The 13,053-nt window shown below is 40.9% G+C and overlaps 1 protein-coding gene across 6 annotated transcripts in view; it reads left to right on the plus strand.

Moving 5' to 3' along the window:
- Positions 1 to 12,742, plus strand: part of NOL4 (nucleolar protein 4) — a 203,208-nt gene extending 190,466 nt beyond the window's left edge. For 5 of the 6 annotated variants that reach the window (XM_061448563.1, XM_061448566.1, XM_061448564.1 and 2 more), the window contains 2 exons: positions 4,683 to 4,763; positions 10,795 to 12,742. In XM_061448563.1, coding sequence (XP_061304547.1) covers positions 4,683 to 4,763; positions 10,795 to 10,988 — 275 coding nt within the window. In that variant the 3' untranslated portion in view covers positions 10,989 to 12,742. Of the gene's footprint in view, positions 1 to 4,682; positions 4,764 to 5,820; positions 6,932 to 10,794 lie in introns of those variants that run through there. The other variant, XM_061448565.1, reaches the window with a different exon arrangement.
- Positions 12,743 to 13,053: the final 311 nt, after the last annotated feature.

Raw genomic sequence — 13,053 nt, forward strand, 5'->3', positions numbered from 1 at the left:
TTGTTCCCCATGCTACGGGCATTTGTATAAAGGCATCTGAGCCGAGCTCCAACTGAAGCCGGCTCTTTGGCTGGAGAAGCTGGGATATCTCTACATCGCTCCGAGCACTTATTATAGGTTCTGGCAACTGACTGGGTGTGTTGGGATGGAATGATGCCCCCATCCCCCAACACATCTAGTTTAAAGCCTCCTTGACCAGCCTGGCAAGCCTCCTACCAAAACTGCTCTTTCCCTTCGTTATCAATCTATAATCTAAACTGAAAATGGTGCAGGTAATTATGTGTCACTGCAAGGCTGTATGACCCTCTGAAAAAAACCCAGCGGTGTCATTGATTTAGGTAACATTCCTTTCTTTTTACATTCACAAGATTTTGTAATGAACAAATGTAAATGAATTGTATTATTTGTATGAAATAGTCCCCCACATTGATTTCATACAAATTCAGAGCAAAGGACAAGGTTTGCCCATTCTGATAACAAAGGTATTGTCTGTCTGTCAGCAAAAGGTGATTACTCTGGAAGCCTGATGTTCTCTTGCTTCCAAGAACCATACTTAAAATATGTCTCAGAGGACAGGGAAATCCCTGGGGGTTTGTCCTGGCTGATCCCTCTCTGGCTGAGGAGAGTGCTGTTTCAGTACATGGGCTAACATAGGCAAGATGGTAATTGTTCAGCTATAGCCTCTATATTCAACATGCTAAGCAATTTTCAAAACACGATCAGAGCTGCAGCCTGTGAGGAGTTATTGGTATGTGGTGTCCTGATGACCTTCAGTTGTGTCTGCTTCCTCACGTCCCCCCACATCCCAAAACCCTCAAAGATATGTGAATAATTTGCATTAAGTTTTCAAAAGACTTTAAAAAGATAATATTTTAGTTGTCAAAAGTCTTTGACTTAAAGAGTGAATGATTATTACAATGGTTTCCATATGCATGAAAAACACATGAGGTACTGAATATGATCTCTGGTCAAATATTTTCATAGGAGTAAGACAGGCTGTGGAAATCTGATTTCTTGCAAAAATGAACAAGAACTTTAAAATTGTCTTTTACATTGTGTCAGAGAAGATCTGAGCCAGTTCCCACTGCAAACAGTTGATATTAGTTCTTTTACCCAACTAAGAGTAGCATTAAACTCCCCATGTGTTGTCAGCAGAAACCATCAGATTTGTCCTGTTTTACATAATCTCAAACTGGGAGGAATCACAACTGTTTTGTGTATTTGTTCTTCCCTTCAACCCTGTTGTAATAGGATACAGTTCCGTAACTCCCATTTTTCAGTGAATTGGGGGGGTTAGGCAAAAGTATTCTATGTCACCTCAGCATGCAATTTAAAAAAAAAATAAGGTACAAATTCAGCATTGTAAATTAGTGTTGCTTTCTGATTTAGAAGCAACATTTTCTCTGTACCTTTACCATGGAGGACTTCAGTGGTTTTTCACAATTAAAGCTCAAGATGGGTTTTGCAGGACAAACAGTGATTATTCAGGAACTGCCAGACGCTGCACAGCTAATGCAGCCAGGGAACTGTGCAGGACACTGCATTTCCCTGGGTAGCATCGTTGGGGACCAATGGATGCTTACAGTTTGCATACTGACATAGGCTCAAACATTTCTTCTTGCTTGCCTTTTCCTACTTGCACTAGAAAATTTCATTGCCCTCTTGACAGACCTCACAGGACAGTTGTTTGCAGTTGTTACACTGTTTCAGGGACTCTTGTTCCAAGCATATAGTAGTCTGCCTGGAGCCCGGATCAGGGATATCCCCAGGGCGCTCCCCAACCTGGTGCACCCGACAGACTCCTAACAAGGAGGGTCTGGTTGAAGCAGTAAGGGTTGAGGGCTGCCTTGGTAGCAGCGACCACGAGATGGTGGAATTCAGGACCTTGTGTGGTAGGACCAGTAGAATAGCAAGTAGAATTGCAACCCTGGACTTTAGCAGGGCAAACTTTGGCCTTTTCAAGCAATTGCTAGGGGAAATCCCATGGGCAAGGCTGCTTGAAGGTAAAGGGGCCCAAGATAGTTGGTTGGCATTCAAGGACTGCTTTTTCCGAGCTCAAGATCAGAGCATCCCGACACGTAGGAAGTCAAGGAAGAGGGCCAGGAGACCTGCATGGCTAAATAGGGAATTGCTGGGTATGCTCAGCATCAGTCTATGGGGCGGAGTCTAGTTGGAGGCCTTTATCTAGTGGAGTGCCTCAAGGGTCAGTACTGGGACCAGTATTATTTAATATATTCATCAACGATTTAGATGAGGGAATTGAGTGTACTATCAGCAAGTTTGCTGATGACGCTAAGCTGGGAGGAGTGGCTGACACGCCAGAAGGCTGTGCTGCCATCCAGTGAGACCTGGACAGGCTGGAGAGTTGGGCAGGGAATAACTTGATGAAATATAACAAGGGAAAGTGTAGAGTCCTGCATCTGGGCAGGAACAACCCCAGGTTCCAGTATAGGTTGGGAAACGACCTGTTAGAGAGCAGTGTAGGGGAGAGGGACCTGGGGGTCCTAGTGGACAACAGGATGACCATGAGCCAACACTGTGCCCTTGTGGCCAAGAAGTCCAATGGCATCCTGGGGTGTATTAGAAGGGGGGTGGTTAGTAGGTCGAGAGAGGTCCTCCTTCCCCTCTACTCTGCCCTGGTGAGACCGCATCTGGAATATTGTGTCCAGTTCTGGGCCCCTCAGTTCAAGAAGGACAGGGAGCTGCTGGAGAGAGTCCAGCACAGGGCAACTAAGATGATTAAGGGAGTGGAACATCTCCCTTATGAGGAAAGACTGAGGGAGCTGGGTCTCTATAGTTTAGGGAAGAGGAGACTGAGGGGTGACCTTAATAGTGTATATAAATATATAAAGGGGGAGTGTCGCGAGGATGGAGCCAGGCTCTACTCAGTGGCAAACAATGATAGGACAAGGGGTAATGGGTACAAACTGGAACACAAGAGGTTCCACTTACACTTGAGAAGAAACTTCTTCTCAGTGAGGGTGACGGAACACTGGAACAGGCTGCCCAGGGAGGTTGGCTCCTTCTCTGGAGACATTCAAAACTCACCTGGACACATTCCTGTGTAACCTTATCTAGGTGTTCCTGCTCCGGCAGGGGGATTGGACTAGATGATCCTTCGAGGTCCCTTCCAATCTCTAGCATACTGTGTGATACTGTGTGATATGCAAGGCTGTTATGATGGTTAATAAGTTCCTCTTCTGGAGGATAGGATATTTGCTTGTGAATTTTTTCAGGACCTAAGAAAAAAAAAAATAAGAATGAATTTCCTTTTCAATTTAGTAACCCATGAAATGTTCTTGTCATGTTTGCAAATGTTCTAGAATAAAAACAAATATACACCTCAGGCAGGATGTGTGTATAAACAAATACGGTCTGGTTTTGTGTATCTGCTAAAGCAGAAAAAAAAGGAAAAGTTGCAAAAGATAGCTAAAACTCAATGCTTGAATGTCTTTTTCTGGACCTTCCCTCAAAGTAATATAATGACTGTGCCTAGTTAGCTCTCCTATTTAGTACTCCAACTGATGCGTGTATTTTTTGTACTGTGACTCAATTAATTTGGTTATTTCCTCCCCCCATAAAGTTCATCCCTACTCTGATCACACCTTAGCTATCTGCTTGCCCAGCTGTTCTGGTGTCTCTGGCTCTGGGACCTCTCTGTGCCTGCTGTTGCAGTGTTTCTGTCCTCAGCATGTCCTTTCACATGGCTAATTATAGAACCATAATTAGTTCCTTACACAACTGTATGGGGCAAGCCTTCATGCGACTGCTCAATATGAGCAAGCAGAATGCAACAGCTTGTACAGTGACCCCTCCTTTATTGTAGACAGAAAAAAAAACACAGCAGGAAAAGGCTTGGGCTTATAGCACCAAGGTCTCTTTTTTCCCCTGCTGTTAAACCCTTTAGGCCAAGCCAGCTTGGCTGGAAACCTTTACCCCATCACCACGAAATCTGTGGGTTGGGGAGAAGCCTGTGGGTACATTGTCCTTGATTCTTATAAATCTTAGAAGAGGGCTGTTCTTTGAGAAGGATGGATTTCCATGGCTCTCTTTTTAAGGCTAATGCAGTTCCTGCTACAGAACTGAATGGAGAATCTACAAGGTGGGGTAGCCCAGCGGGTACAAACAAAACTTGCTTGCCAGCTTGTAGCCAGCCACCAAGGCTTCAGCTGGACCTGCTCCATCACACCTGGACCAAGCTTGGAGGGATGGCCCAGCTTGAGGGCAGGAGGGTGAGGATTAGAGGCAGTCTGTTCTGTTAGGAGCAAAATCTCTTGCTGTTGCCAGAAGCTGTTGAAGTCCCTGCATGCTGTCTAAGCATCTCCTGACAGCGTGGAATCGCCCCACCTCCCCATGTGTTTCTGTCCAGTGGGTTGCCATCCACCCTCTCCTGCTGACTGTCAGCTGTCAGCACTCTGAAGTCAGGGCAGGCTTGTCAGAGCCTTGCTCTCCATAGCCACTTTTCCTGAAGTCTGTTTTCCCTAAGAAGTGTGGACAGGATTTGTGATGTGAAGTTGTTTCTTCATCGTTACCTGGTTTTCTAGGTGGAAATGTCAGTCATTTCCCTTTGTGTGTGTAAAAAGAGAGGATGTTTCAGACTCAGTGGCTGATCGGCCATGCAAAACGTGCCTTCATGTCATGGTAAGAGGAAGCAGCTGTTGTGTCTCTGTTTCTCTACACAGATCTGCAGCCTACCTCCACCACAGCTGCAACTCAGCACTGCATCCCAGGCACCACAAACGTCCAGTCCCCTTCCAGCTCAGGTGAGTCCTCCCACCGAATCTGAATATGTTCATACCACAAGCAAATCAGCCTTCCTGGTCCTTCTGCCTTCTCGTCCTTCTGCCTCCTGACCCTTCATGTGGCACAGCCCTGCTGAAGACGAGCTGGGGGAAGCTCCTGGAGCTGATGCTGCTGAGTGGTGCTTCTTCACTTTTGTATGTGACAGTAAAGAGGATGCCTCATTTCTGCAGCCTCAGATTTGGTGAGGTTGTAACCTTCTGTAAAATGTTGGTGTTTGCATGATCAGTAGAGGCTTCTTGGCGATAAACTAGGGAAAAAAAAAGAAGTCCAGCTGAGCATATACAGTATAAAGCTAATTCTTAAAGTGCTGACTGGGTTACCAGTGCAGCAGCATGGCTAGCTGCAATGTAGGGGTTGACAGTTTTTTGCTGTGGTTGATCTCTCCAGCTCTTTTTTATACCTCTACTGTTGCACAGCCTCCTGTCTTCTCAGTCCTACCCTAATGGCATCAAAGTGGAAAGAGATGAGACAAAACAGCTAGGCTCCAACACAGCTGCCGCCTGGGGCATGAAGGAATGCAGAACAGGGGTGATAGAGTTAGGAACCTGGGAGAGTGCATTTAGTCCCATTTACAAAGGCAAAATGTGGGCTCAGGAGATGCTAAATCATTTGACCAGTGTTGTGGCAAAGATGGGAATTTCTTGCTGGGAAATGCTGGCTGAATTCTATAATAGACTCATCCTTACATTCCTCATCACCTTCCCTCCTCCTCTTCAAATTATCAGACACATGGTATATGCAAGTATTAATCTGCTCGCACCGTAGAAATGGAGATGGAATGTCTGTGGATATATTGGGCAGTATCCTACTTTTCTAGCTTTGTTCATAGTTCAGGATACAGCCATTACAACAAGGAAGGTATATGCCACCTAATTAATCTCCTATGGTGGAGAGGAAACATTACTGTTTCTGTACATAATCATTTCATCACAAACCAGTGTGCTTGATGATTGTTGAAAATTCATGATAATTTCTGTGTTTTCAGACATTTCTGTGTTTTCATATCTCTTTCCTCAGGCAACGCAGCAGTTTTTTCTGCTATCTAATTTAGCTGAAGGTGTGTTTCCCAGAGGGAAAGGTGTAGAAGGGAGAAGGAAACTTGAAAGATCCAATTCATTAGTCCCTATTTTCTTGATCTGAGCTCTGGCACTTCAAACAATAGTATTACTCACATCTGCTCTGTATTTGAAGGCAGGAGGCAAAGAAACATTGACAGATGCATAATGTCACAATAAAACATTCTTGCAATAATAAATACATCTGATTTGGAAAAAGTAACATACTTTGATAGCTGTTTCTATTTATTTTTATTGGGGTATGTGAGAATCTAGTGCATACTTTTAGAAGCACTCATGGTAAAAAAGGGGAGAGGTGCAACAGAAAAGATGGGCAAGAAAGATTTCAAGGCATGGGCAAATGTATTTTTCTATAATGAAGCGCCACTGCTTTTTCCATCTTCACTGATGAAAAAGGTTGCTCACCTATTAATGAGAATGTAGAAGCATGGCTGCTTAAGCACATCTAACTTTTAAAAATTATTTTTGTTATTCTAAATTAATATCTGCAATAGTTATAACAATTTTGAGAGTCACTGACACATTTATTATTCTCAGGAGCTGTTAATTATAAGATTGGTAGCTACCCAGTGACAACACACAATTCTTAAGGGATTTTTGCTGAGACAGTCGATACTGTCTGAGCAATCAGTAACAGCACGTCCACATCTGACCCATATTTTGGAATTTGACATAAATCTTGTTGCTGATGTGTAATGCATGAGGCAATAACTACTTCCACTTAAGTCTTGTAATTTACAGAAAAGACATTTGTCCTGCAGTGTATTTAATTTTAGGTATTCCAAGCAGCTAATTTGATAAATGACTGTCTAGCACATTAAGAGTAGGTTTTCAGAGTTTTCATATTCAGCTTGATGTTGTTCCAAAAAGAACAGTTTCATTTCACAAGGGCAATCAGGTCTATGTAACTGGACTGAGGTGGCAAATTGAAAATATTACCATGTTGAAGTGTCAATCAGGTGGCCTTCCAAGAGGCAAAGAACAATGCTTCAGTTTTCTGAAAGAATATAAAAGAAAGGATCTGTCTCCGTAGTTTGTTAAACCTACTGCTTAAGAGAATGTTGTGCTCTCATAAAAACGTGGGAGGTGACAATCATCAGTTATAATAGTATGCACTAAGAGAAATAAATAAAGTATCCTCTCTTCATCTCTATGATATGTGCTGAATCTTTGCTTGAACACAGACACTGTGGAACCTGACAATGTTTGCAGTCATGATTTTTAATTGTCCTGAAGTACTCCAGGTTAGGAAGCTGTATGCTAAAATGTGCAGTGTCACCTTGAAGGAGCCTAACACTGCAAAATTCATTGGAAAAGTACAGTTTTCCCTCTGTACGAGGATACACTTCCTTGTTCCTGTGAAGACTGGCAGCTTACTAAATAATGTCAAATAAACTAAGGGAATAGTTCTATTAAAAGTGGGGATGGTTATTAAAAGAAATGATGACAAAGCTGTTCAGTTTTCTCCAGATTTAGTCATCCATAGTGATGGCTTCTGGAGATAGAGGTACGTAGGTACATGAAGTGTCTACTTTAACCAGCTATTTGAAGACTTCAGAATATCCAGAATCAGCTGGATTTATTTGTCTAGGTAAAGAAATGTGGTAGATATTTCTGAGTAATATTTAGGTTCCCACTTTTCAATAGCTGATTTGCATAAAATTACACAGGAAAAATCTACACTCTAAGCATAAGATGTATTTATTCCTTATTTTCTGAATGACCAGGTATGACTGATGAAGCTACAGATAACTGATAGCATTTTTAGCATATAGCTGCCTAGACAGCAATTAAGAATCAATAGCACTGTGAGTGAGTGTCTAGCACAGCAATTAAAAGATGAGACCAGTGTAATACATCCAGGGCCTAGCCTGTGACTTAGAGTATTCTTCCAGAAATAAAGCTTGAGTTGTCATAGACAAGCTTTGGAAGTGAGGTGTAGGGGGTCGCATAACATAATTAAAATAACTAAAATCCTTATCCTTACATCGAACATGGTTTGTTCTCTTTCTGTTCAGCTTTCTGCCAGCATATGTAGCTTCCTTTCCTGAAAAGGCATGAGTGTACTGACTGTCCTGAAACCATAGCCATGAACACTCTTCTCTGTGTGTGGATTTCTTTGCTTTTTTTGCTCAGAAGGCTTTTATTTGAGGGGAAGGAGGACAGCACTGTGACTTTTTAAATACAAGACAGGAGTCGGGGAGTAAAGTAACATCCTATTTTCATAGTATATAGAAAGAAAACAGATATCAAGTAGCTTGAAGGAGCTGGGGTAAGTTAAAATCCAAGATTTCTTATTTCCTTTGTGTATAAGAAAACTGTATAAGAAAGAAGTCTTCCAGACCAACAGGAATCCTGAGTCCTGATGGTTCCTTGTTTATGCAGACTGCAGATTTGCACTTCCTCAATCTTTGTTTCCAGTATCTTCAGGGATTTGAAGATACATATTCAGAACAGTTAAAAAACTTCTCTCATGATAGTTAATCCAGACATCTAGGAATATAGAGCCGGATCTTCTGTTTGTGTAAACCACTGTGATCCTATGGACTTGTGAGGAGTTATGCTGATTTATGTGTGCTGGACATCTGGTCTTCTCCTAGTTTTCTTTTCAGAGTGGTGCTTTTACTTTGTGTCATCAATTTTTGTAAGGAAAACCTCAGAGGTGTAAACAAACACATTTCTATGTATTTTCCTCTTATGAGCGAAATAATATTATAAAATTTATTCAATCACTTAAAAATCTGGATTACCAATGAGAAAAGCCTTTCAGTTTTGTCTCAGAAAAAGACATGCCTTGCTGCAGGAGCTCTGTTCTGCCATATATTGTTTGTGTGGTTTTGGCTGTGACATGAATGAGAGTCAAGGAAAGAACATAAAAGTTAAAGTAGGTTCATATGGAGCACAATGCCCTCAATATGTCAGTGGTAGATTTTTCACTACCACCTCAATAAATATAGAAGTCTTTAATGGCTTCTTACAACCATTCAATCCAGCTGGCTTTATGATTTGTATACCCTTCTCTGTGCTAAGATTTTACTTGGAAATATCCTCTGAGCTTCTTTACACTGTGATTGTTTCCCTGCAGCATGAGGTCACAGTGAAACAAATTCACTGAACTAATTGTCCTTTTATTTATGCTTTGTACACTGGAAGTCATTTAAAAGTCAGTTCATTTATGCCTGTTTAAAACTGGATAATACAGTTGTAAGGCTAAGTGCTGTTCACGCTAGTTGCGTAGTAGGAAATAAGATCTAATAGGACCCTGTCTGTTTGAGAATTTTCTCTTCATAGTCCCAGCCCTGCTTTCATTCACTCAAGAGGAGATTTTCATTAACTTTGGTGAGTGTGGGGATATGGCAATCTCTACATTCTTTGTCATCTGCACCATCTCTGCATAAGCATAAAAGACAGAAAAAGGTTTATGACCAGATCTTCAGCTTCTGGAAATCAGTACATCTCTTTCCATTAGTGCTTAAGGTAGTGAGTCTGGTTTTGAATCTTGTGATTTTGGTGTGGTTATTTAGGAGAACCTCTACAGTATGAATTGGTGTGTTCTGTATTCTGCAGTCGAAGATGCTAAATTTTAAGATTATTACAGTCTTCTTAGGAAGCAAGGTCCATCCGGTGAGCCAGTGCTGAGAAATCCTTGGCATTGACATACATTGTCAGGTGAAATTGAACAGTGACATTTTTCTCATTGGAAAGCAAGATACATTGCTTTGGATAACTTGATCCCAATTTCTAGGAGAGTATTAAGATGAAGATCAGGCTAGTCTGATCTTCTGCATGCCAAAAGTATAGATCTGCTACACTGTCAAAATGAACGAGTCATATTTTTAATCATTTGCACATTCTAAGCTGCTTGATAGGCACACTTGCCACCTGTATCCTTCTATGTTTAAAAAAGTCCTCAGTCCAATTCTACCTGTCCAAATTTACACTCCAGGAAGTAAAAAATGTATTATGTTAAGTGGAAAATGGAAGCATCTCATCAAAGTGTGATATATCTTAGCTGATTATTAACTATAGTCAAACAGGGAAATTCCACACAAAGCCAAAATGCATAATGGCAGACGTTTTTGCCCATCACAGTAACCTGCAGACTGCTCTCAGGAGTGCTGTCTTCTGCAGCATGCATGCTCTTGTGAATATTCTTTGATGAAATGATCTAAGTATATTCGTATAAGCTGCCAATGCAACACGGTGATTGCTGCAGATTCTCTTGTCAGTGATCAGGCCTTACACGATTCTTGCAACATATTGCCAGTTGTATGCAGCCCCCGCAGGTTGATAGTGTACCCCTCACTGAGGCAGCCAGATTGTCGCCAGCCTAATCTCGTTCATGTCCAGCTATTTATATAAGCAATCACATGGTGTCAGGGCTAGTCAAGTGAATGACCATTTATCTGCATCTGTAAGGGATTCACAGTCTGGCTGCATGCTGATTGAAGCACAAAATGTGAGAATAGATAATTGGGAGAACATAAGTTTGGTATTCTGTGATAAAAAACTGCAAGTGTGCAGCTTGCCATGAAGGCTACAATGGCAGCTGGAGCTGGGGGAGGCACAGGAGGTGAACCTTCTGCCTGCTCACCAGCATCAGATCCCAGGGCAGTGTTGGGCTGCAAGTGGCTTACTTACTCTGTTGGGATACCCCCCAGAGGATAATTTTCTGTGGACTGTGGACTTGGCCCTCATATTATGTAAGTAGAACTTAAAGGGTCTTTGTCGTATGTAATTATAAATTGCTGTGATTTCTGTCAAGGCAACAAGGCAGTTTTTGCTTGTTTCTGCTACTTCTCACTGGCACCCAGCAGAGAGCAGATTTTGCTACTCTGCATTCGTAGCGACAAACCTGTGAAACATCTCTGGCAGCAGATCTGAAGCTTCTTTTCTTTTCCTTTGTTATCTGCAGGTCCAACAGATCTCAGTATGAAGAGGCAGTTAGCAACCAGCTCTGGATCCTCCAGTAGTTCAAGCTCTAGACCCCAGCTGAGTCCGACTGAAATAAATGCAGTGAGGCAGCTTGTGGCAGGGTATCGAGAATCAGCCGCATTTTTATTGCGTTCTGCAGATGAACTGGAAAACCTTATTTTGCAGCAGAACTGAGTCATGTGACCTTCACACTGGCCTGGTCTTATCTCAGAGTTTCCACTAATGACATTTTGATTTCCCAGAGCACACACTTCAGTTACTGCACAGTCTTTTAGGAGAGTTAATTACCATAATGCCACACTGTTCTTGATCCATAAAGTGATGTGTTAAGGTGCTTCAAGTGAACTTCGACCTCTGGTACTGCCGAGGTACTTTACTGTGTCCAGCCTATTGCTTTTGTTTTAGTGTGTCAGCATAAATATCGAAAAAGTGGCTAGAAATTAACTCGTTCTAACAAGTGGAGGAAACAGAAGATGCTGTGATGGTTTAAAAATATATGGTTCAAGATCCAAGTGCAATATTAGTGGAATGTGATACTGACTCATTGGACTTAAAGCTGCAGTATATGGCAAAACGTTGCCAAATGTCCTGTTGCTACAGGGCACAATTGCAATTAAAAGGATCTTGTATTTTAAAAAAATGTAATTTTTATAAAAAACAAAACGAGAGATTTTTGTTTTCATTCAAGATTTTTCATTTTTACTTTGGTAAACTTTTTCACTGGTCCTGAAAATGTTTTGAGGAGCTATTTTAAGTCCCCCCTTCCTCTCTTGAACCCCTGACTGTGCCCTTCTCCCCAGCTTCATATTCTTTCTACAACAAGTAACTCTTGATGCTGGATAATTCTTCCCCCGTGTACTGTAAATTCTCATCTATGGAATACCTTCCAAAGGAAGCATGCATTTCCTGCATTCATACCATTCTCAACTCCATTCTGTAATATATTGCAGCTTTATTAGCAATTAATAAAGAGTTGAGGGTTTTTTTAAAAAAAGACATATCATTGAGAAATAAAAAAAAGAGAAACTGATTTCTTACGGTGAGCTCATCTAACTCCATGATCACTGCTGCTGTCCTATACAAGTCCCTCTAGTTGTGATTGGATGTAGATGATGAATGTTAAGAGGTTGCAAGTGACAATCTGAAAATTTGCACTCTGTGTGTATTTATTTTCTTTTCCTTAATTTAAACAAAATTCTTACCAAGGAAGTTCATTGACACTTCTGGTATGATTTGTATAATTCCCAGGCCTAGCTAAAACATGTACAAAACTGTAAATGGATGCAGCTGCAACTATAATAAAACTCTTCTCTCCCCTTCCCCACTCTTCCCAACCCCTCTATTTCTTATTTTATAATATTGATTACACATTAATGGTGTTTTCTTTGTGCACTACGGCAGGCTTATTTTTAAGTATATAGAAAAAAGTACTTTAGTTTATGCTTACTGTACTATCTGTTCTGTTGTTTAGCTTTTGTTGAATAACAAGTTTCTTGTGCATTCCTAAATTTGCCTTATTTCATGTACAAAATTTTATGTAATTCCGTTTTTGACAATGAGTTTAAGGCATCAGTGATATTTTATATCTACTTGTTACATATAGTTTTCCAAGTAATGACTGTGATTGTGACCAAGTAATGTGCACTTTTTCTTGTAACTGTGGACATTGCTATGCTTTTTTTTCTCTAGTGTTTCTAGAATTACTGTTGCTTACAGTTATGTAAAAGAAAAAGAACTTTTGTGATACTGTTGGTGAATATTAATGTGAAAAAGCCTATGAAATATGAGTATTTTGGAGGTACATAGATACACAAACATCTCTAAGTTGTGGACTGATGTTCACATATTTAAATGAGAATTCAAAACCTGAGGGCTGGAATCATTTCCTCTGTTTTGTTTGGGTAAATAAACAGATTTCTGTGTTTAAATACATGATTGTGAAACATTATAACATTTAACTTGACGTAGCATTTAAAGCTCTAAATGTTATTGTCTTTAAGCAGGAAGAAGGGCCTTCCAGCCCAATCCATGCAGACACCCAAACTTCATATCTTAAAATTATTGAGTAAATCCAGTAGCCTGATCTAGCTGCAACTTTACATTAATGAAGAATTTGATCAGTAGGAGCCAGAAGTAAGTGGTCAATAAATCATGAGATCCGAGTCACTAGCATTTTATAATTGGAGGCAAAAACTTTTTGCCACTCTCCATTTATTCTTAAAAACCTAGTGGATGTCTT

The sequence above is a fragment of the Pezoporus flaviventris genome, unplaced genomic scaffold (genome assembly GCF_033815535.1).
Source record: "Pezoporus flaviventris isolate CSIRO_AGI_PZ_B2104156 unplaced genomic scaffold, CSIRO_AGI_Pfla_v1 ptg000007l, whole genome shotgun sequence".
Classification (NCBI taxonomy): Eukaryota; Metazoa; Chordata; class Aves; order Psittaciformes; family Psittacidae; genus Pezoporus; species Pezoporus flaviventris.